The sequence below is a fragment of the Oncorhynchus clarkii genome, chromosome 15 (genome assembly GCF_045791955.1).
Source record: "Oncorhynchus clarkii lewisi isolate Uvic-CL-2024 chromosome 15, UVic_Ocla_1.0, whole genome shotgun sequence".
Taxonomy (NCBI): domain Eukaryota; kingdom Metazoa; phylum Chordata; class Actinopteri; order Salmoniformes; family Salmonidae; genus Oncorhynchus; species Oncorhynchus clarkii.
The window spans coordinates 24357684-24382817 of record NC_092161.1 but is presented as its reverse complement, the minus strand read 5'-3'; the positions used below and the strand labels follow the sequence as shown (position 1 = coordinate 24382817).

General features: G+C 42.5%; 1 protein-coding gene across 13 annotated transcripts in view; it reads right to left on the bottom strand.

Annotated features, from left to right (window-relative positions):
* Nucleotides 1-25134, bottom strand: part of LOC139367079 (zinc finger CCHC domain-containing protein 2-like) — a 68146-nt gene that overhangs the window by 36222 nt on the left and 6790 nt on the right. For all 13 annotated transcript variants that reach the window (XM_071105092.1, XM_071105093.1, XM_071105096.1 and 10 more), the window contains exons 2-3: nucleotides 17990-18128; nucleotides 17729-17799 (exon numbers count right to left, since the gene is read on the bottom strand). In XM_071105092.1, the coding sequence (XP_070961193.1) occupies nucleotides 17729-17799; nucleotides 17990-18128 (210 nt within the window). The remainder of the gene's footprint in view (nucleotides 1-17728; nucleotides 17800-17989; nucleotides 18129-25134) is intronic.

Sequence of the window (25134 nt, the reverse complement as noted above, 5' to 3'; positions counted from 1 at the left end):
TGAGGTGAGAAGGGAGGTAAAGGCAAAAAAGGCCATGGTGGCAAGGTAAATACAATATAGCAAGTAAAACACTGGAATGGTAGTTTTGCAATGGAAGAATGTGCAAAGTAGAAATAAAAATAATGGGGTGCAAAGGAGCAAAATAAATAAATAAATTAAATACAGTTGGGAAAGAGGTAGTAGTTTGGGCTAAATTATAGGTGGGCTATGTACAGGTGCAGTAATCTGTGAGCTGCTCTGACAGTTGGTGCTTAAAGCTAGTGAGGGAGATAAGTGTTTCCAGTTTCAGAGATTTTTGTAGTTCGTTCCAGTCATTGGCAGCAGAGAACTGGAAAGAGAGGCGGCCAAAGAAAGAATTGGTTTTGGGGGTGACTAGAGAGATATAACTGCTGGAGCGTGTGCTACAGGTGGGAGATGCTATGGTGACCAGCGAGCTGAGATAAGGGGGGACTTTACCCTGCAGGGTCTTGTAGATGACATGGAGCCAGTGGGTTTGGCGACGAGTATGAAGCAAGGGCCAGCCAACGAGAGCGTACAGGTCGCAATGGTGGGTAGTATATGGGGCTTTGGTGACAAAACGGATTGCACTGTGATAGACTGCATCCAATTTGTTGAGTAGGGTATTGGAGGCTATTTTGTAAATGACATCGCCAAAGTCGAGGATTGGTAGGATGGTCAGTTTTACAAGGGTATGTTTGGCAGCATGAGTGAAGGATGCTTTGTTGCGAAATAGGATGCCAATTCTAGATTTAACTTTGGATTGGAGATGTTTGATATGGGTCTGGAAGGAGAGTTTACAGTCTAACCAGACACCTAAGTATTTGTAGTTGTCCACGTATTCTAAGTCAGAGCCGTCCAGAGTAGTGATGTTGGACAGGCGGGTAGGTGCAGGTAGCGATCGGTTGAAGAGCATGCATTTAGTTTTACTTGTATTTAAGAGCAATTGGAGGCCACGGAAGGAGAGTTGTATGGCATTGAAGCTTGCCTGGAGGGTTGTTAACACAGTGTCCAAAGAAGGGCCGGAAGTATACCGAATGGTGTCGTCTGCGTAGAGGTGGATCAGAGACTCACCAGCAGCAAGAGCGACCTCATTGATGTATACAGAGAAGAGAGTCGGTCCAAGAATTGAACCCTGTGGCACCCCCATAGAGACTGCCAGAGGTCCGGACAACAGACCCTCCGATTTGACACACTGAACTCTATCAGAGAAGTAGTTGGTGAACCAGGCGAGGCAATCATTTGAGAAACCAAGGCTGTTGAGTCTGCCGATGAGGATGTGGTGATTGACAGAGTCGAAAGCCTTGGCCAGATCAATGAATACGGCTGCACAGTAATGTTTCTTATCGATGGCGGTTAAGATATCGTTTAGGACCTTGAGTGTGGCTGAGGTGCACCCATGACCAGCTCTGAAACCAGATTGCATAGCAGAGAAGGTATGGTGAGATTCGAAATGGTCGGTAATCTGTTTGTTGACTTGGCTTTCGAAGACCTTAGAAAGGCATGGTAGGATAGATATAGGTCTGTAGCAGTTTGGGTCAAGAGTGTCCCCCCCTTTGAAGAGGGGGATGATCGCAGCTGCTTTCCAATCTTTGGGAATCTCAGACGACACGAAAGAGAGGTTGAACAGGCTAGTAATAGGGGTGGCAACAATTTCGGCAGATAATTTTAGAAAGAAAGGGTCCAGATTGTCTAGCCCGGCTGATTTGTAGGGGTCCAGATTTTGCAGCTCTTTCAGAACATCAGCTGAATGGATTTGGGAGAAGGAGAAATGGGGAAGGCTTGGGCGAGTTGCTGTTGGGGGTGCAGTGCTGTTGACAGGGGTAGGAGTAGCCAGGTGGAAAGCATGGCCAGCCGTAGAAAAATGCTTATTGAAATTCTCAATTATGGTGGATTTATCAGTGGGGACAGTGTTTCCTATCTTCAGTGCAGTGGGCAGCTGGGAGGAGGTGTTCTTATTCTCCATGGACTTTACAGTGTCCCAGAACTTTTTAGAGTTAGTGTTGCAAGAAGCAAATTTCTGCTTGAAAAAGCTAGCCTTGGCTTTTCTAACTGCTTGAGCCAACGACTATCAATTTAAAAGCGCCATAAATATACATATTGGCAACAATTTAGCAGCGGTGGGCCACAGCTGCTAAATGAATCTAGGGGAAACACTAGGAGCCTATATGGGCCCTGGGCTGTGTAGTCTTGCAGAGGCCTGTTGTCCCCCTCTCTCTTGGTCTGACTGGCTTGGCTGCTAATGCAGCCCTGCTCTCTCTATGCTACTCTTTGCCCAGAGGAACTGACGGCTACACCCGTACTGTCACATCACTCTGCTTCTCACATACAAAACGAGAGTGACAAAGCAAGGATGTGTGGTGTGTCTGTGTGCTCGAGTCTTTTCCTGCGTGAATGAGTGTGTAAGTGTGCCTGTCTGTCTCTTGGTGTGTGTGTGCGTACACCAGCTTACAGGGTGCCAGGTTTTGCCAGCCAGCCATTAGTTTTTACTGCCTTGCTTCCCGGCCCGTTCTGGCTATTCTGACTGAGTCGGCTCAGTTTACCAGCAAGTCCAGAACCAGACCCATAATATCACTCCAAATGTACCTCTGGGGAGAAATGACAGGAGTAAGTCTGCCTGTTATAGAGTACGGGGAAAAGGATGGGTTCACACTTGAACACACAGGTGCTTGGCAGAGCAGAGCTGGCTGGGTGGGTTAGAAAAGGAGATGATTAAAACCACCATGACCATCTCTCTCCACTCGGCGTGGCACAGACTGTCTGGCCGGGTTACATCCAAACACTCTTAAAACAGCTTCCTTCGTCACGTGAAAGGACTTTGACCATAGATTGTATAAAACACTTGGATGCTCCCCTATTTGGTTGTAATGAAGGACTATTCAATTTCATTGATGGGACATGCCACAAATGTTTCTCCTGCACCTGGCTGTGTACTGGAGTGACGCGGGTTGATGATGCAAGCAAACCCTCTGGTCCCCAGGCCGGCGGTAGCCACAGCAGGCAGGCAGGTCCGGCTAGCTAGTACCATGCCAAGCCAAGTTCAGGGTGCAGTGATGCCTTCACTACCACACCGCTAGGCAATTATTATGTTTCAGCCAGTGGGGATGACCACAGGCTACTGAAGTCCATGTGAGCCCATATTAAAAGAGATACCAGTACTACTCACAATATAAATATTCTCGTTGTTTGGATACCTGAAAGTAAGGGCGACAGGTAGCCTAGTGTTCGGCCAGTAACCAAAAGGTTTCTGGTTTGAATCCCTGTGCCGACTAGGTAAAAAAAAGATATCTGCCCATGTACCCTTGAGCAAGGCACTTAACCATAATTGCTCCTGTAAGTCGCTCTGGCTAAGAGCGTCCACCATTTACATAAAAATAAATAAAATGTAAGGTAGTCCAAAACAGACAGCAACCCCATGTTCTTTCTACTTAGCTACAGTACAGCTTAGCAGGCTTACCTTGGTCTAGGTTCTGCTAGGTTCTGCTCCAGATAGTAAGCCTAAATCATCTCACACAGCAACATTACACACTGAGCATTACTAGCCTTTTACTAGTTCTACTAAGGAAGCCAGGCTACATTTAAAATGACACTGTTAGGGTCGGACAAATCAGCAACCAAATGAAACTCCTAATTGTCAGTTAACTTTGGCAGGCAGACAAGTCAACACTGGAGCGAAAAGAGAAAAACATGGCTGTTGGCGGAAAACGAGACAGGATACGTGTGGTGGGGGCATTTAAGCACAACAGCAATGACACATTTGCTCGCTCAGGCAAAAAGAGGCAAAGGATGAGGAAGAAAAAGATTCATATCTGGAGAATATTAACAACAACAGTCGGGCTGATACCACAGGCAAAATCCTAACACCATCGTCTGCCCGACTGTCCGGGAGTCTTCAGCCGTCTGTCAGTCACTCATCTCTGCAAACACCCATCACTCTGCCGTAAGGTGAGGACAGCATCAGAGACAGGCTGGGGAGTTATGACACAGAGTGAGTGAGAGAGATAGTGTGTGTGTGTGTGTGTGTGTGTGTGTGTGTCTAGCACAGCAGCAGTGTTTCCTCATCCCTCATTAGAGGCTAAATCACATGATCAGAGCGGTGAAAGAGGGGTGGTGGGCTGACGGGGGCTTGGCATGGGGCCTGGCTTGGTTAGGCTCAGGCAGGCAGGCAGGCAGGCTAGACAAAGGGAATCCCCCAGTGGAACACCTCTCTCCTGCTGCTCCCCTCTCTCTGGCAAACCCTGCCGTCTGTCCCTGCCCTACCATGGCACCACCTGCTGAGGTAATGGAGTCAATATACTGACAACAAAGACTAAAGTGACATACTGTATTATGAGGGTCAGTATGACCTAGCTTTAAGGGACATAACCTCTGCTGTGCCAGGATAAATACTTTGTGGACATACAGAGGCCATATGACAGGGACACTAGCAAGAGAGCTGACTGGCACAAAGGACAGTACACTCAACCATATCAACATTGAGGAAAATGCAAGTCATCCCCCTCCATACATAACATGGAAGGAGGGAAGGGCTTGTCAATGTTTCCTCCCTTAGTTTGAGCAGCCCCTGTGCATTTTTACGAGACAAACACCCAATAAGAAGGGGGGGGGTTCCTATCTAGCTACAATGCATCACAAAACAACACATTGACAAAGACAAGCCAGTATGAACCCTAGCTGGTTTCCTTGTTTGGTAGAAACATGTGACAGTACTGGCGCGAGGAGGTGTGTCACACACACACAAACACACACACATTTATAGGAATTTGTCGAATTCCAGTCAGCTCCAAGGTCGTTGCCCTTGTTCCATTGCGTGTGTGGTGACCGCGGGGTAAGGAGGGATACACGGTGGCGTTTTCAACGCTAGCCTGGCCCATCGCCCCTGATGACAAGTCAACAAATCGTCCGTCATCAAAAGCAGTTGAGCTGTAGCTCACGTAAAAATAAAACCAAGGCAAAAGCAGGACAGTCATTACCCTCAAATAAAATCTTCACATGTATCAACATAGGCTTAGTTGATGAGTAAACCAACATGCCCCCGCACTAACAAAACACACACAGTCACACATAATTAATTCCTCCTCTACAGGTATTATATGGTTTACACAGCGTCGGCTTCAGACCGATTGAGGATTATAGTCTGACTGTTGTGGCCATGGCAGCGTTCAGTAAACCAGCCCAAAATAATCTGAAAAGGAAACTGGTGGTAGAACTTAAAACTTTGTGGTCTTCCTGAGGCCAGGCTGTGGTGTCTGTTAAAAACCTGCTAAATCGTTCCCACCAGACCATGAAGGAAGGTTGTGACCAAGACGAGAGGTCCGCTAGGAGATAGAATACAGACCCACTCTATCTGGGTTTTGATAGGCTAGCAGTGTCTTCAATCATTTTGTTTTTCTGCATTGTATAAGAAACAGGCGCCCTCCCATATAAAAAATAAATAAATACTATAGTGTATACTATGGTAGGAATACTAAAGCATTCACTGTAGTGTTTTTACGGACTGAAGTCTTAACTGTAGTATACTTAAGCAATAAGGCCCGAGGGGGTGTGGTATATGACCAATATAACACGGCTAAGGGCTGTTCTTCAGGCACGACAACGGAGTGCCTGGAAACAGGCCTTAGCTGTGGTATATTGGCCATATACCACAAACCCTGAGGTGCCTTATAGCTATTATAAACTGGTTACCAATGTAATTAGAGCAATAACAATAAATGTTTTGTCATACCCGTGGTATACGGTCTGATATGCCACGGATGTCTGCCAATCAGCATTCAGGGCTTGAACCACCCAGTTTATAATGTAGTTTTTACAGTTTACTATAGAATATACTACTATTTTTTTTACTACAGTATTTATACAGGTAATTAGTGTGGTGTTTTTGCAGACTGTATTATTTACTGTAGTGTTTTTGGGGACAATACTGTAGTATTTACTAAACTACTTTTGTTTTATTATCTTTGTCATGTAAGTGGGGTTTTCCCCTCGAGGAGAAATACTAAAAGAGAAAATGTTCCATAATCTATAGGTAGGTAGGACTGGGATGTGAACAGAGTTTAGAGATTCTGCTCTTTTCTATAACCTGTAGAGAACACAATATATGGTCTATGCTTGGTATGTAGGCTTCTCACTTATAGGTGGCACAAATTGGGATATAGGGGACGGGAATGGGCACGGTACATGCAAATTAAATACTGCCGTATTTATTATCGTTTTTTAAATGCTGTGTTTTTGCAGACTGTAGTATTTGTGAGGACATTTCTGTAGTATTTCCTACAGTGATTTTTTTGGTGTAGTATTCTACAACATTCTATACTAAGTACTACACATGATCGAGGGACACTACAGTGTGTAGTATAGTATTCTACAGTATACTACATAATTGTGACTTAGAATATGTGGACAACTACAAATACCTAGGTGTCTGGCTAGACTGTAAACTCTCCTTCCAGACTCACATTAAGCATCTCCAATCCAAAATTAAATCTAGAACCGGCTTCCTATTTCGCAACAAAGCATCCTTCACGCATGCTGCCAAACATACCCTTGTAAAACTGACCATCCTACGGATACTCGAATTCGGCGATGTCATCTATAAAATAGCCTCCAACACTTTACTCAACAAATTGGATGCAGTCTATCACAGTGCCATCCGTTTCGTCACCCATATACCACCCCCCCATTGCGACCTGTATGCTCTTGTTGGCTGGCCCTCGCTTCATACTCGTCGCCAAACCCACTGGCTCCAGGTCATCTACAAGTCTCTGCTAGGTAAAGCCCTGCCTTATCTCAGCTCACTGGTCACCATAGCAGCACCCACCTGTAGCACCCGCTCCAGCAGGTATATCTCACTGATAACTCCCAAAGCCAATTCATCCTTTGCCCGCCTTTCCTTCTAGTTCAATGCTGCCAATGACTGGAACGAACTGCAAAAATCATTGAAGCTGGAGACCCATATCTCCCTCACTAGCTTTAAGCACCAGCTGTCAGAGCAGCTCACAGATCACTGTACCTGTAACATAGCCCATCCAATTACCTCATCCCCATACCTTATTTATTTAGCTCTTTGTACCCCAGTATCTTTACTTGCACATTCATCTTCTGCACATCTACCATTTCAGTGTCTAATTGCTATATTGTAATTACTTCGCCACCATGGGCTATTTATTGCCTTACCTCCCTTATCCTACCTCCTTCACACTCACTGTATTTAGATTTTTCTTTTTTCTACTGTATGTTTGTTTATTCCATGTGTAACTCTGTGTTGTTGTATGTGTCGAACTGATGTGCTTGATCTTGGCCAGGTCGCAGTTGTAAATGAGAAATTGTTCTCAACTAGCCTACCTGGTTAAATAAAGATGAATAAAAAAATAAATAATTCTATACTAAGTACTGTAGTATTTTGTATGTGTGATCATAAAAGCAATGGCCTAAAACGTGATTCCCAATAAGCTGAAAGACATGAACACAACAGGCTCTCCAAACAGATCTACATTAGGGGCTTGCTACTAGTGCTAACAGATAAAGAGGGAGGTTTGCAGCTCGGTTTAATTTGGAGCCTGGCGGGGGAGCCAGGCATGGTGAAATCACACCCAGCACCAGAGCCAACTGGCTGGCCCACTCCCCTCAGAGCAGAGCTGAAGGAAGACAGCCGTGGGCCCAGACACAGCTGTTGAGTGGTGTCTTTGACACAGGGCTGTGCTCTCACTCTCCCTTTCCCGCTTGCTTTTATTTATTTATTTATTCAACCTTTATTTAACTAGGCAAGTCAGTTAAGAACAAATTCTTATTTACAATGACGGCCTACCAAAAGGCCTCCTGCGGGGACAAGGGCTGGGATTAAAAATAAATAACTAAATAAAATATAGGACAAAAACCCACATCACGACAAGAGACAACACAACACTACATAAAGAGAGACCTAAGACAACAACATAGCAAGGCAGCAGCACATGACATCACAGCATGGTAGCAACACTACACCAACAGGACAACAACATGGTAGCAACACAAAACATTGTACAAACATTGGGCACAGACAACAGCGCAAAGGGCAAGGTAGAGACAACAATACATCACGCAAAGCAGCTACAACTATCAGCAAGAGTGTCCATGATTGAGTCTTTGAATGAAGAGTGTCATAAAACTGTCCAGTTTGAGTGTTTGTTGCAGCTTGTTCCAGTCACTGCCTACAGCGGACTAAAAATACGACCCAGGGATGTATGTGCTTTGGGGTCCTTTAACAGAATGAGACTGGCAGAACGGGTGTTGTATGTGGAGAATGAGGGCTGCAGTTATCTCAGACAGGGGGGAGTGAGGCCTAAGAGAGTTTTATAAATAAGCATCAACCAGTGGGTCTTGCAATGGGGTATACAGAGATGACCAGTTTACAGAGGAGTATAGAGTGCAGTGGTGTGTACTATAAGGAGCATTGGTGGCAAATCTGATGGCCGAATGGTAAAGAACACCTAGCCACTCGAGAGCACCCTTACCTTCCAATCTATAAATTATGTCTCCGTAATCTAGCATGGGCAGGATGGTCATCTGAACCAGGGTTAGTTTGGCAGCTGGGGTGAAAGAGGAGCGATTACGATAGAGGAACCAGGTCTAGATTTAACTTTAGCCTGCAGCTTTGATATGTGCTGAGAGAAGGACAGTGTGTACAGTCTAGTCATACTCCCAAGTACTTATATGAGGTGACTACCTCAAGCTCTAAACCCACAGAGGTAGTAATCACACCTGTGGGGAGAGGGGCATACTTCTTACCAAAACACATGACCTTTGTTTTGGAGGTGTTCAGAACAAAGTTAACGGTAGAGAAAGCTTGTTAGACACTAAGGAAGCTTTGTTATTGAGCATTTAACACAAAATTCGGGGAAGGGACAGCTGAATATAAGACTGTATCATCTGCATATAAATGGATGAGAGCTTCCTACTGCCTGAGCTATGTTTTTGATGTAAATTGAGAAGAGCGTGTGGCCTAGGATCGAGCCTTGGGGTACTCTCTTGGTGACAGGCAGTGGCTGAGACAGCAGATTTTCTGACTTTATACACTGCGCTCTTTGAGAGATGTAGTTAGCAAACCAGGCCAAAAAACCCTCAGAGACACCGGCCCACAAGAATGGAATGGTCTACCGTATCAAAATAGTTGGCCAAGTCAATAAAAATAGCAGGACAACATTGCTTAGAATCAAGGTCAATGGTGACATCCTTGAGAACCTTTAAAGTTGAAGTGACACATCCATAATCTGAGCGGGAACCAGATTGCATACCAGATAGAATACTATAGACATCAAGAAAGCCAATCAATTGATTATTGAAAGGTTTTTCCAACACTTTTGATAAACAGGGCAAAATAGAAATAGGCCTATAACAGTTAGGATCAGCTTGATCTCCCCCTTTAAATAAAGGACAACCCAGATGGATTTTTGGGGTCAAGTTTTTAGAACCTCGGACTCAGTGACTGCCTGCAGGGAGAAACTTTGTAGCGGGGCAGGGGAAAAAGAGGGAGAAGCATAGGGGACAGTTGTATTAGAAGGGGTGAGAGATGAGGAAATGTTGGACGGGCAACGAGGCATGGCTGAGTCAAATAGGAATCCTGACTTAATTAAGTGGTGATTAACAAGCTTCTTGACAGTAACAACCACATTATCAACATTAAGGGACATGGGCAGCTGTGAGGAGGAGGGTTTATTCTCCAGGTCTTTAACCGTTTTCCAGAACGTCTTGGGGTTCGACCCACAGAGAGAGAACTGCTCCCTAAAGTAACTAACTTTGGCCATCTGGATAGCCTGAGTCCACTTATTTTTCATTTGCCTAAACGAGAGCCAGTCAACCTGAGCGTGCGTGTGCCGAGCCTTTCACCAAATCCAATTATTGAGGTGGAGTAACTCTGCAAGATCACAGTCGAACCAGGGGCTGAACCTGTTTATTTCTCTTTTTTGAATGGGGGTGTTTGTTAACAATCCCACTGAAAATATCAAAAAAGAAGGTCCAAGCGTCTTCCACAGAGAGGAAGGATCAAGCTGATTCTATACCATTTTACAGAAGCCAGTTCATGAAGGAAGGCGTGCTCATTAAAGCTTTTTAGCAAGCGTCTATGACCAATCAGGACAGGTTGTTTCACTGAGCAGCCATTACGAACACAGGCTGTAAAACAGTGATCACTAAGGTCATTACAGAAAATACCAGACTGATACCTAACAGGATTATTTGTGAGGATAACATCAAGAAGAGTAGCCTTTTCTGGGAGATTGGAGTCATAACGTGTGGGATTGGTAATAATCTGAGAAAGATTTAGGGAGTCCCATTGCTTTAGGACTTGGTCAGGTGGTTTAAGCATGTCCCAGTTTAGGTCACCTAGCATGACACATTCAGACTTAGTGTAAGGGGCCAGGAGAGAGCTTAGGGCAGTTAGGGTACATGCCGGTGCTGATGGAGGACGATAGCACCCAGCAACAGTCAACAAAGAGCTATTTGAAACTTTAATACTTAAAACCAGCAAATCAAATTGTTTGGGGACAGACTTGGTGGAGACAACCAAGCACTGAAGGTGATCCTTGGTAAAGATTGCCACTCCCCCACCTTTGGAAGATTTGTCTTTCCGAAAAAAATATTATCACCAGAAGAGTTAACATCAGTATTCAAAACACTCTTCCTTAACCATGTCTCAGTAATGACCAACTCAAAATTTCAATTGATCCATTTTAGGTCATAAGCTTCTAGTATTAACGTGCAGAAAACCCAAGCTTTTACGAGAGCAGAAATCAGTGAAGCAGATATCAGAGCACAAGTCAGAATTGGGGCTAGCAACAGTACATGGGCCAGGGTGTACATGCACATTTCCAGATATCATCAACAGTAATACAATCAAGGCACGGCATAGGACAGGGAGAGCTCTGCAGTGCTGATTTATGACATCTGAACGCGCATCAGATGGCAACAAGATCATATTGTACAGCAATTTCATCAGGTAACATGAATACAAAGCCGGCGAGAGGTGGTTAGAATGGGCTGGAAGGCCACAAGTCTGTGTAACCAATAGAGAGTCAGAGTCCCGAGTGTGGGGACAAACAGTTGGGTAAAGAAAGTTCGTAGTCAACAAAGCATGCAGGAGTCGTGAGGCAAATAGCAAAATGCACAATAATTTTTTTTAACACAATGACTTGGGGCTAGCCATTGTAAGATCAGAGTCACTCGCCCCAACAGTGCCTGTATGCTGGAGGAGAGCGAAAGCTCGGGAGAGAGGGGGAAGTGTAGTGGGGGTACCTGTACCAGACAGGGAGACAACCAGGGCAGACGGTGAACAGATCGCCAGGTGGAATCCAAGCAGCAGGCAACAGGAGTAGGTGTCACACCCACTTGGGAGAAGCTTTTATTTCTGGAGGCAAATGCCAGTGAATGGTCTCTGAACAGCAGGAGGGGGCTTCAATGCCTCTGGATTTGGGTGGGGTAGCCTGCCATTTGTTAGGCTCAAGGGCTTTGATACCTCTCGCTTCACACGTCAGTGCTAATTGAAGTTGTATCTCTTTGTCCTAGCAAGCTTGGTAGTCTTAGCATTCAGCCCTTATAAAGTAAAATATATACATCGATTTTTATTCTTGGCTTTTAAAAGTAAAAAAATGTTTTGCTTCAGACTAAGCATTACTCACTCAGTTCCAGGTTGGATGGTGTTTTCAGGTTTCTGTTTGTTTGCTGTATAGTTTGAGAATAATAATCCTTGGGTGTAGGAAGCATTCCAGGTAATTCCATCCAAAATCAGGTTGTAGGTTTTGAGTTTTGATTTGGAGTGAAGATGATGTTGTTTATGGTAGCATACTGTATATGTCCCTACCAAAGAAATCCAAGTTTGTCTACTCTAAATCTCTCTTTTATTTTGGAAAAACATGCTGAAAAATGTGGGAGCTCATCTGCTCATGCATGACCTCTCCCCTCTCTCCCCGGTGTAGAGTATGTTTTGCTCTCTTTAAGTCACACTACAGGATGTTTAACCCAAGAGATCGCACCACTTTTATTTTTTATCTACACAGGAGGGTGAGCGAGTCAGAGGGGGAAAAGAAAGGAAAGTAAATATGGAAATAAAAAAAGGGATATACATTTCTTTCAATATTTCAGGAGCCGAAGGGAAGAGTTGGAGAAAATATATCCTGTAACACTCCCTTCCCCTCCCCTCTCCTCTCCTTCCTCCATTCTTCTTTTTCCTGGAGTAGTGACCTCTATGGCCAATGCTTCTAGAATCATGCTATCAAATGCCACTGGCACAGGACACACTCACAGGAAACTCCACTGCACGGGCTGTTCCACAAGCAACGCAAGGTTCGATACTGTGACCAAAACAGTAGTATTTGCGACCGTTTGACTTGGCAATGCGACACAGTGATTTTTTTTCTACCAGGACACGTTCGTTTTTGGTTCACAATTATCTTTTAAAATGTTTTATTTTCATGTTTTATTCAAACAGTAATGTGCAATTGATTGAAAATAAACCAACTTTTTGAAGAGGAAACAATGGCACGGGATTGCCTGTGTGTGTGTGCAGTGCGAATAGGGCCTATACAGTCAGGTCCATAAATATTTGGACATTGACAAAGTTATTATTTTAGCTATCTAGCACAGCATGTTAGAGTTGAAATTAAAAACATTTGATGGTATTTACATTCCAAATCGGGTGAACGGTGTAGAAATTACAGCACAGTGGTCCCCGCCTTTTAAAGGAACCAAAAGTAATTGGACAATTGGCAGCTGGTCCATGGCCAGGTGTGTGTTATTCCCGCATTAGTTATTTTACAAGTAAGCAGATAAAAGGTCTAGAGTTGATTTCAAGCATGGCATTTGCATTTGGAATCTGTTGCTGTTAACCCTCAAAATGAAGTCCAAAGAGCTGTAACTGCCAGTGAAGCAAGCCATCATTAGAGCTAGCAAAAACATTTGGTGTGGCCAAATCAACTATTTGGTACGTTCTTAAAAAGAATGCACTGGTGAGCTCAGGAACACCAAAAGGCCCGGGAGACCACGGAAAACAACTGTGGTGGATGACAGAAGAATTCTTTCCCTCGTGAAGGAAAAACCCTTCACAACAGTTGGGCCAGATCAAGAACACCCTCCAGGAGGTAGGTGTATCTGTGTCAAAGTCAACAATCAAGAGAAGACTTCACCAGAGTAAATACATAGGGTTTACCACAAGATGTAAACCATTGATAAGCCTCACAAACAGGAAGACCAGGTTAGAGTTTGCCAAAAAACAAAGCCTGTACAGTTCTGGAACAACATCCTATGGACAAATGAGACAAAGATGAACTTGTACCAGAACGATGGGAAGAGAAGAGTATGGAGAAGGGAAGGAACTGCTCACCGTATTCTTAAATCGGCAGACTCAATAGCCGTGGTTTCTCTAACGACTCCTTCGCCTGGTTCACTAAGTACTTCTCAGATAGAGTTCAGTATGTCACAGGGTTCAATTCTCGGGCCGACTCATTTCTCTGTATATATCAGTGATGTCGCTCTTGCTGCGGGTGATTCTTTGATCCACCTCTACGCAGATGACACCATTCTGTATACATCTGGCCATTTTTTGGACACTGTATTAACTAACCTCCAGATGAGGAGGATCAACGCCATACAACACTCCTTCCGTGGCCTCCAACTGCTCTTAAATGCTAGGAAAACTAAATGCATGCTCTTCAACCGATAGCTGCCCGCACCTGCCCGCCCGACTAGCATCAATACTCTGGACGCGTAGAATATGTGGACAACTATAAATACCTAGGTGTATGGCTAGACTGTAAACTCTCCTTCCAAGCTCACATTAAGCATCTCCAATCCCAAGTTAAATCTAGAATCAGCTTCCTATTTCGCAACAAAGCCTCCTTCACTCATGCTGCCAAACTTACTCTCGTAAAACGGACTATCCTACCTATCCTTGACTTCAGAGATGTAATTTACAAATTAGCCTCCAACACTCTACTCAGCAAATTGGATGCAGTCTATCACAGTGCCATCTGTTTTGTCACCAAAGCCCCATATACTACCCAACACTGCGACCTGTATGCTCTCCTTGGCTGGTCTTCACTACATATTCGTTGCCAAACCCACTGGCTCCAGGTCATCTATAAGTCTTTGCTAGGTATATCTCCGCCTTATCTCAGCTCACTGGTCACCATAGCAACACCCACGCGTAGCACACGCTCCAGCAGGTATATTTCACTGGTCATCCCCAAAGCCAACACCTCTTTTGGCCGCCTTTCCTTCTAGTTCTCTGCTGCTGCCAGTGACTGGAACGAATTGCAATAATCACTGAAGTTGGAGACTTATATCTCCCTCACTAATTAGCGGTCAGAGCTTACCAAACGCCACAGCTGTACACAGCCCATCTGTAAATAGCCCATCCAACCATCTACCTACCTCATCCCCATATTTGTTTTTCTGCTCTTTTGCACACCAGTATTTCTACTTGCACATCCCTGTCGACACATATCACTCCAGTGTAAATTGCTAAATTGTAATTACTTCACCACTATTGGCCTATTTATTGCCTTACCTCCTTACTTCATTTGCACACACTGTATACAGATTTTTCTATTGTGTTATTGACTGAACGTTTGTTTATCCCATGTGTAACTCTGTGTTTTTGTTGCACTGCTTTGCTTTATCCTGGCCAGGTCGCAGTTGTAAATGAGAACTTGTTCTCAACTGGCCTACCTGGTTAAATGAAGGTGAAATAAATAAATTATCCGAAGCATACCACCTCATCTGTGAAGCATGGTGGAGGTAGCGTTATGGCTTGGGAGTGTATGGCTGCCAATGGAACTACTTCCCTTGTATTTATTGATGATGGGACTGCTGACAAAAGCAGCAGGATGAATTCTGAAATGTTTAGGGCTATTCTATCTCCTTTAGATTCAGCCAAATGCTTCAAAACTCATTGGACGGCGCTTCACAGTGCAGATGGACAATGACCCGAAGCATACAGCTAAAGCAATGCAATACTTTTTAAGGCAAAGTGGAATGTTCTGCAATGACCAAGTCAATCACCTGACTTGAATCCAACAAGCAGGAACTGAAGACAGCTGCAGTAAAGGCCTGGCAGAGCATCACTAGGGAAGAAACCCAGCATCTGGTGATGTCTATGGGTTCCAGACTTCAGGCAGCCATCGACTGCAAAGGATTTGTAACCAAGTATAAAAACTCACAATTTAATTTATGATTGTCAGTTTGTCCAATTACTTTGAGCCCCTAAAAATGGTGGTGGTGGGGGCTATGTATAAAACATGGTTTTAATTCCTACATGGCTCATAGAAAAATTGACACAACCATTAAATTAAAGATGAAAGTCTACACTTAAAGCACATCTTGATTGTTTCCTTTCAAATCCATTGTGGCGGCATACAGAGCCAAAATGATGCAAATTGTGTGACTGTCCAAATACTTATGGACCTGACTGTATGTTTACCACTTTGTGTAGCTGTTAGCAATGCTAATGATAGCCTAACCATCTTTGGGTCAATGGAAATGCATTTAAAAGTGAACTACAAAGTAGCCTATGCCTACCTGGCAGAAACACAGCGGTGGAAAAAGTATGTAATTGTCATACTTGAGTAAAAGTAAAGATACCTTAATAGAAAATGACTCAAGTAAAAGTCATCCAGTAAAATGTGTGTGAATTGGACCATTTTCTTGTCCTGCTAAGCATTCAAAATGTAACGAGTACTTTTGGGTGTCAGGGAAAATGTATGGAGTAAAAAGTACATTATTTTCTTTAGGAATGTAGTTCTTTAGGAAGTAAAAAGGTCAAAAATATAACTAGTAAAGTACAGATACCCCAAAAAACTACTTAAGTAGTACTTTAAAGTATTTTTACTTAAATGGATCAGACAATGTCGTTTTTATTGATCTGTTTGTCAGTGTCAGCAGAATAGGCTACCATGTAATTTAGTCATTTAAAAAAAAATTCTGCTAATGTCTCCAGTCATATAGTGTAGTAGAATTGAATGAAATGTGTTCATCAAAGGCCAAGAAACATATCTACTTGCTCAAGCATGCATTGAACAGTATTTTTTTGCGAACAGTGATTGAGTTATATTATTAGCCTAAATTATGACTATCCAATATACTCATCACATTAGGAAATCTTACAGAAGTCTGCAAATGCACTAATGCAAATGTGGTGATGCAAATGCGGTGATCCTTTATTATAAAAGGTACATTTTTATGGTGTAAATTTTCTTCCCCAAACTTGAAACTCACGCACCACCTATGGCTACAGAAACACAGCTAGTCAAACAACAGTATGGCTGTTAAAGGGTACACCTGAAAACCTCTTTGGGCTAGGGGGCAGTACTTTGACGTCCGGATGAAAAGTGTGCCCAAAGTAAACTGCCTGTTACTCAGGCCCAGAAGCTAGGATATGCATATAATTGGTAGGTTTGGATAGAAAACACTCTAGTTTCTAAAACTGTTAAAATAATGTCTGAGTATAACAGAACTGATATGGCAGGCAAAACCCAGAGGACAAACCATCAAAAAGCCTACCACTGTTTCCAATGGCTGTCATGTTTATTATGAGGCGAAATCCTCCCAGATTACAGTTCCTAGGGCTTCCACTAGATGTCAACAGTCTTTCATTTTAGTCTGGAATTGGTAGTTTTTCTAAGTGGCTCACATTTTGGCTGTAGTGTTTTCATGCGTGTGGATGAAAGTGCGTTATTTGTTGTTTATCTCCGGTAATGAACATACTATTCTCTGTCTTAAATTTGAGCATTTATTTACGTATTATGGCACCTTAGGTTTGATTATAAATGTTGTTTGACTTGTTTGGATAAGTTTATTGGTAACGTTTGGGATTCATTTTGTATGTATTTTGAATCCGCATTTTGGTGGATTATTGAATGAAGCGCGCCAGCTAAACTGAGTTTTTGGGGATATAAAGAATGACATTATCGAACAAAATTACTATTTGTGATGTAGCTGGGACCTTTGAGGGCCAACAGAAAAATATCTTCAAAGGTAGGGCATTTATTATATCGCTATTTCTGACTTTCGTGGTTGAAAAATGTTTTTCATGCTTTTGTATGCGAGACGCTGTCCTCAGATAATCGCATGGTGTGCTTTTCGTAAATTATTTTTTAAATCTGACACAGCGGCAGGATTAACAAGAAGTTAAGCTTTATTTTGATGTATGGCACTTGTATTTTCATGAATGTTAAATATTTATATCTCTGTAATTTGAATTTTGCGCTCTGCAATTTCACAGGATATTGTCGAGGTGGGTCGCTAGCGGAACGCCTGCGCCAGAAAGGTTAAAGGGTAACTACAGAAAACAAAATCTACATTTCTCAGGTTTTTTCCAGACCTCAAATTGTTCCCTGATGTGGTTTAATTAAGCATTGTTGTAGACATAGATGAAAAAAATATAGTTTTCTAAAATTCTACCCTCTAGAGGATTTAGCAGAAAATAACACATGGCACTTTGAAATATGCAAAAAATACGTTTTTCACTTTCTTTTCTTTGCTGTAAATCTATCAAAATCAACGTAAGAACACAAGGGCATGCTAATAAAAAAAATGGCTAGTCATGATTAGCCTGGTTCCGTATGGAATGCAGGCACATTATGGAACACATTATCAATGATCATGTTTTTTTTTTTTATGAGACAATTGGTGCGACCAAATCATTGGTAGCATCAGTGGGACCCGTGGAAAAGGTAAGTTTAATACACTGCAATGACTGGGAACATACCACAAAATTGTATTCCCTGTCTGTCCTCCTCCGTAAGATCCCCTTCAACACGATCTTCTCTACATGCACGGCTGTGAGGAGCGAGGGAAGAGGATTAGCACATACTGTACAGTCTTATTGGAACTGCTTCACAGTAATAATTGTTAAATATATGGGGCTGTGCATACAGTTGTAATTTTCTTCCCAATTGACTGTGAGGAATTTGTAACACTGTGGGGGTGGGTGTGTGTGTATACACTTGTGTGTTCTTCACTGGCTTACCTTCCCTTTGGGCCCTTCTGCTGGGGGGTGTCTGGCTGGCGTGGCGAGCCTGTCCCTGTGCCTGCGTCCTCTCACCCAGACTGGCCTCGATGGTGACTGCTGCTGGGCCATGCTCCTCTGCTTTCTGGGCCTTGTTGTGCTGTCGGAACACAAAGGGACTAGTGAGTAGAAAGCTTTCAACATCACAGCTGTACTCGGGCATTTAAAAGATGACATCCCACACAGCAAGGTCACCAAGATTAATCAAACTCCCAGAACATCTGTCAGGTGTGAGCGAACGGCTATCTGGTCGAATACTAAAATGTTGCCGCCTGTGCCATTGTTGCAGTGGTGCTTTTGTCTCTCAGGGACCCATGCCGTTGTTCATAAGTTGGTCTTTGAACACTTGCATAGGGGATGAGACATACAGCTGCCAGCCCTCCACCACACACTCACACAGCTTGGGTTGCAAAGGGTTGGAAACTTTCCGGTATATTTCCGGGAATGTTTCCATGGGAAGTTAAGCCCGGGAATTTGGGGAATTTTGCTTAAATTCATCAAAAAAAGTTAGCTTATAACAATTAACCCTTTTTGTGGGATACACAAGGCAATTCTAGGTCTTGTGGCATATTTTGGTTGAACTGTCCCCAATTCAATGGAATTGCAACCCTCTGCATGCACAGTGCATGCTTCCATCACATGTGCAGCTGATTCTCAAGATCTTGCACACTAATGAGATGCTATTGAGCCCACACCACTACACTGTCTGAGCCAAGGACTACCAGAAAGCGTGTAAGTTTTGATTACAATACTGGGTGGGGTGAATATATTTTAGGACATACATGATTTTTTGTTAATTAGTAAATAGTATCCTACAGCAAAGTGTTTTTAAATAATTTCTAACTTGTCAACAATTTCTGCTAGTTTTAGCTAGCTTGAGCCTGCTAACTGAGGAGTGTTAATTCACCTGTTTCCATACAGGTTTCATTTTAAAACATTTATCTTACAAAGGAGTTGTTTAATCTAACTGCTTAACTATTTATTTGTGTATTTTGTATTTATTTCTTTTTTTTCTCTCTCAAATACTTTAGGTATTTGTAAACGTTAATAAGCGATCAAATTGATCACTGGGCGATCTGTATTCAATAGCAGCTACTCAAGAAAACAATGTCAATTTTTCTCTCTTCCAAAATCGATTGTTGTAGGCTGGATGGAATGAAGGATCTATTGGTCATGTCTCAAAGGATTTTTGTCAATGAAAATTACGACATTTTGGCGACATCGTGTGGAAGCTGTAGGAATTGCATCTGTGTCCATATTTAATTTGGTGTCCTTTAAACAATACATGCAAGTGGCGCATGGATATTATTTTCAGCTTTCAGTGACCAGTTTTTCTTGCGCTTTTCGATGAAACACACGCTCTGTTATAGTCACAGCCGTGATTTAACCAGTTTTAGAAACTTCAGAGTGTTTTCTATCCACACATACTAATCATATGCATATACTATATTCCTGGCATGAGTAGCAGGACGCTGAAATGTTGCGCGATTTTTAACAGAATGTTCGAAAAAGGAGGGGGTAGACTGAAGAGGTTTTAATGTACTTCATTACATCCTTGATAGAATCAATTAGCATTTACATATTCATAATTGATCATGGGTTTTGCTGCATCAATTCCCAGAGATCTCTTTTTGCACACACACACGCCCTGCTTGCAGCCCATGAGAAGGGGTCAGGGCTTTGGTCCCTGGCTATCAGCTAGGAGGCAGAGCTGACAAACAGACTGACAGTTATGCCTCCGCTGAAGGTCATGGGAGAACAGAACACAGTTCAGCCCTGGCATATCAGTGCAACACAAGCCCCAACACAAGCCAGAGGAGAGAGAGGGGACAGATACAGTAGTGCTATTGGAGAACTGGTACTAGGGCTTATATGATAATAGCAAAAGCCTAGTTCTGTATGCTTCAAATATACCAGGGGAAAACCAACCATAGCATTCAATAGATGGATAGCCTTGGTCCTATATCAGTGGCACTTGAATGATGCCAAACACAACAAAACACAGCGACCACATCAGCTTCTGCTGGCTTGAAGCGTTTCCTCCCTCTTTACATTTGACATGGTCCAGGAACAACAACTGTCTTACAAATGGGAGCTCTGATTTAATTTGGCATTAACTCGACATCTGCTGCTGCTGCAGTGGAGAGAGGTGATTCACCATGAGGCCATCAAGGTCTATTTCTGGAACGGGTTAGTCAGTGGACATCACTCTTTTTCATCCAACACGGTTCAGTGGAGATTGATGTAATGAACTGCATGTTGAACTGCAGAGGGAGTCTCTCTATGAGCCTGCTTATAGTTGGGTAAATCCACTTGAATTCTATAACTTTTAGACAGCACCGCTTTTGATATGAACAAAACTTTCCATAAATGTTTGTCCATTGTAGAAGTACTCAAAGTGACTTTTTGGACCTAGATGCCAAAACATTCAAGAGATAAAAGGTGCTCAAAGTTTACCTATTTTGCATACGCCACCACCATAACATGAGATACCAATGTCTTCATCAGTAGAAATTAAATGGTTGAGATTGATAACATTTAAAAGCATACAAACTGGGTTGTCAAACTATTTCATAATTCACGTTTAAGGTAAAAAAAAATTAAAAAATGCATAATATTCACATATGCTGTGGCTTAGACCCTACTTACATCTGAGGTTTTAGTGTTGTGACCGCAATCGGTTGAGACAACATGCTCTTGAATGCTCTTGAGTGTCATGTTTTTGCTGATAAATGGACTAAAATGGGAATAAAATTGAAATTTCTACTTTCAAATGGTGCCACAAAGACGGTTGGAGGTCCACACCAGTGTAGGTTGGTAGGAGGAGCTATAGGAGGACGGGCTCATTGTAATGGCTTGCATGGAATCATTGGAACGGTATCAAACACAAACATATGGAAACCACGTCTGACTCCGTTCCATTTATGCCATTCCAATGACCCCGTCCTCCTTTAGCTCCTCCAACCAGCCTCCTCTGGACCACACATCAGAGAGTGTTGAATTGAATGGGAATATCCGTTGTTTAAATTATACTGTCAACCCATCAACAATTTACTATTGAAATCATATAAATATAGATCATAGAATAGACATGACCATTTAAGATCACATTCAACAGTGGGTGGACCGGCCGCCATCTTTGTGGTAGTAATTAGAAGTAAACATTTAAATTCAAGTTAAATGTCAATGGTGTACCAGTTAAATTACAGTGGTCTGAAGGGATAGGTCCATTCTATTTATATTATTGAAATGACACCCACCCTGTATTCAAGAGCATGTTGTCTCTCAACCAATGGCGGACACACCACAAAAACCTCAGGTGATGGAAAGTAGGGTCTAAGCTACAACATGTAAATATGAAAAAAAGATAACATCAACAATCTATCACATCAGTTAAAAGGTTTTTACAAAAAGCTATTATTTATTTACATTATAAAATAGTTTGACAACCCTGTTTGTAGGCTTTTAAATTATATCAAACTATTTATATTTTTCAATGATGAAGACATCGATGTCTCATGGTGTGCTAAATGGGTCAACATTGAGCTGAGCATCTCCTAAATGTATTGACATTCTGGTCCAAAAAGTCTCTTTCTGACCACTTCTTCCCTGGGCAAAGATATATGGGAAGATGTGTTTAAATCAAAGCGGGACGCTGTAAAAAAAGTACATTCATTCAAATTCAAAGTTAGAAAATAACCCAAGTATGTGAAGTAAGATTTTCGTCTCTTCGACATCAGATTTACATTTTTCCTATTTACACTATCCTACCTGTCCTATACATTGGACACAGCAACACATGTTGGAGATTCACCCTCTTACCCAAGCAATTCCACCTGGTGTAGCCTAGGCAACAACAAAAAAAAAGGCCAGTACTTGAGCAACTACCTCATTAGTAAACTCCTAGGAATTGAGAGCTCCAATTGTGGTCACTCTAGGCTCAGAGTGACTGAACTCTCTTCTTTGCTGGTAAACTGCGGGGGTGGAGAGGGTGGATTGGGACAGTGTTTGCTATAACAACACATTAAAACCTCACGCCATTTCACTTGAGCGCTAGTAGATGTTCTTCAGATCATAATTGCTGGCTATGAGAGTGTAAGTATATCTGAGTTGTGAGGTTGTGTGCTGCTGGCTTCAACATCTTTCTCCAAGTGGCTAAATATGACATCAGGCACACATAGAGATGTAACTATTTCAGTGGACAAGTGGGTCAACAACACTACAGTCAACATGGATGATTGCCCAACACAGAACTGTATTAAAACTATACTAGAAACACAAGTGGAAATAGGACGTGACCACGGGTTGTCACAGAAATGTTCTGTATATAGCCTATTCAAAGTACGGAGAAAATAAAATCATGGATGTGTCTGTTATTTTTATAGCCTACACAGTGACAAGTACCACTCCAATACAAATATAGGCCTGCAATCAGTATAAAGTCATAAGGCATTTGCTTTCACCTGGCCAAATAGCTTGTTTAAATCAGTAAAGGCGAGTAGACAAGGAGAAGAGAGGACACCCTGTTAAGATGCAGCATCCCAAGAAGGAAATCCCTCTCTGTCAACAAACTGAGACCCTGGCTGGCCTCCCCGTATCCTATATTCTGCAGTCAGTCACCTAATGCTCAGTTGGTTTCAAGCCCTTGGCTTCCAGCATGGTTTTGAGCCCCACACTCGGACATAACTTCCTTCTCCCTGTAGAGTCGCCAGGCCTGCAGTGCAGTAGGCCACAAGGCCAAATACCTTGCACGCAGCACAGCACATAACTCTTTGTGAAATGCCCGTAAAGACGAGCAAGTGTATTTTGGGGGGTTGATTCCATGGTGGCGTTTTGTATTGGAAGAGATGACAACCAGTCCCCTGTAACACTATTAAATTCCTAGCGTAGGGCATAGCGGCTGTTATACAACGGGTGGGTCTAATCCTGAATGCAGATTGGTTAAAAGTGCATTCCAGCCAGTGTCTATTCCACAAGTATGTTCAAGCACTCTTGAGTGGGGATTTTCCACACCTAGCGAGAATTCTGGATATTTCCATGAATATGTCACACACTCTAAAAGACAAAATGAGATGTGCAGCCTTACTTAGGGCCATCAATGGATGGATCAATTCATAAGCCACAAAAGAAATACTGTTTTCCAAAAGGAAGAGTGCTTGTTGGTGCAAAAGCTGATTCATTTGAACAAATACGGCATCTTCCCCCATCTGTCAAATGTCAACCATTGAGAACTAGCCATGCTCTTTCAGCCTTTTGTAAGACATTGGGATATAATACTCATTATTGTGGGGGTGATAGCCCCCCCTCCCAATAGTATGGCATTGGTTGAAGTTCAATTTTAAATAAAAATCTTCCACCATCATATCTAAGCCAATATGACACCAATGTCAATGAAAATTCGCAAATCAACTTGGAGGTAAACACTCTCCCCGCCTAGTCATGAGCCGTCCGGCTGATACAGAGACCTATGTAGCATATTTTTAACACGTTCATTAGCATTGGGGAAAAAACACAATTTCTTGCCTTGACCTAGCTCAATATCTAGTCGTTGGATAAGAAAGAGCCTACAACATCCACAAAGTGACCACTAGACTTGCCACCTTTCGGTCAGAATAAGTTTGTAGGAGCAACAGTTTGAATAAAAATGTATCGCTCTCAAGTGCTCAAAACGTTTTGCTACCTTTTTGTAGAATTTATGACAATGCTGACATATTTTCAGTCGAATCTCAACGATTTCTAAAACTGGACCAAAGCACATGGGTTGCCCCAGCAACAGCAGCTAGCTAAACAACAGTCGGGTGAGAGCTACAAGCAAAGGAAGCTAGCTATATTTTGCTATGGAAGGTTTTTCACATGGCTGAAGTCATCGGTGTAAACTGTTGGCGTTGACATGTTCGTGTCATCAAAGCACAAACAAATAAGCAGAAATAAGTGAATGTCCTTGGTTGCTATTGCCAGTTAGCTAGCCAACTAACATTAGCCAGTAACTTAGCTAGCTAGCTAGCTAGCTAGCTACAAGCCAACAAGGCTGAAACATTAGCTGCATGGACAGATCGTGCACTGGCACAACTCAATGTTGACAATATCCCCCACATCCTTCCACAATGCACAGCTAGCTAAATAAAGTTAATAATCACCAACAAACTTTGGGAAACTGCTAATGTATAATACATGCAATGGGCATTGCTCATCTAACAATAACTTTAGCTAACATTACTCCATACATACCCTAGTCATGTTGATTATGTGTGTATTCTCCAGGAGCGAGATTGTTTTGTTAAAATCTCTACGGGGTCAGTGTGCCCCCCACGGGACGGTTGAGATAACGTGCGCTAATATGATTCGCATTACATTGTAAGTAACAAGAACATTTCCCAGGAGATAGACATGTCTTATATGGGCAGAAAGCTTAAATGTTTGTTGATCTAACTGCACTGCCCAATTTACAGTAGCTATTACTGTGAACAAATGCCATGCTATTGTTTGAGGAGAGTGCACAACAACAAAACTTTTATCATGGCAACTGGTTTGATACATTCACCTCTTGTCACGCCCTGACCATAGAGAGCTGTTTATTCTCTATGTTGGTTGGGTCGGGGTGTGATATCTAGGGGAATTGTATTTCTATGATGGCCTGATATGGTTCCCAATCAGAGGCAGCTGTTTATCGTTGTCTCTGATTGGGGATCATATTTAGATAGACAAGATCCCACAAAACACAATGGGAAAATGGCTATGTATAGTTGCCTGTAAGCATTATAGTAGCGGCACGTTTTGTTTATTCGCTTTATTGTTTTTGTGCTTTAAGTTTCTCTTCTAAATAAAAGGATGGAAACCTACCACGCTGCATCTTGGCCCACTCCTTATAATGATCGTGACACCTCTGAAGGTAAATAATGTACTTACATTCAGTAATCTTGCTCTGATTTGTCATCCCGAGGGTCCCAGAGATAAAAATGTAGAATAGTTTTGTTTGATAAAATACATTTTTATATTAAAATGTAGGAACTGGGTATAATGGTGATATAATGGCCTTTCTCTTGCATTTCAAAGACGAGTATGTTATTTTGATAGAAGACTCATGTTTTTTCTTTGTATTATCTTTT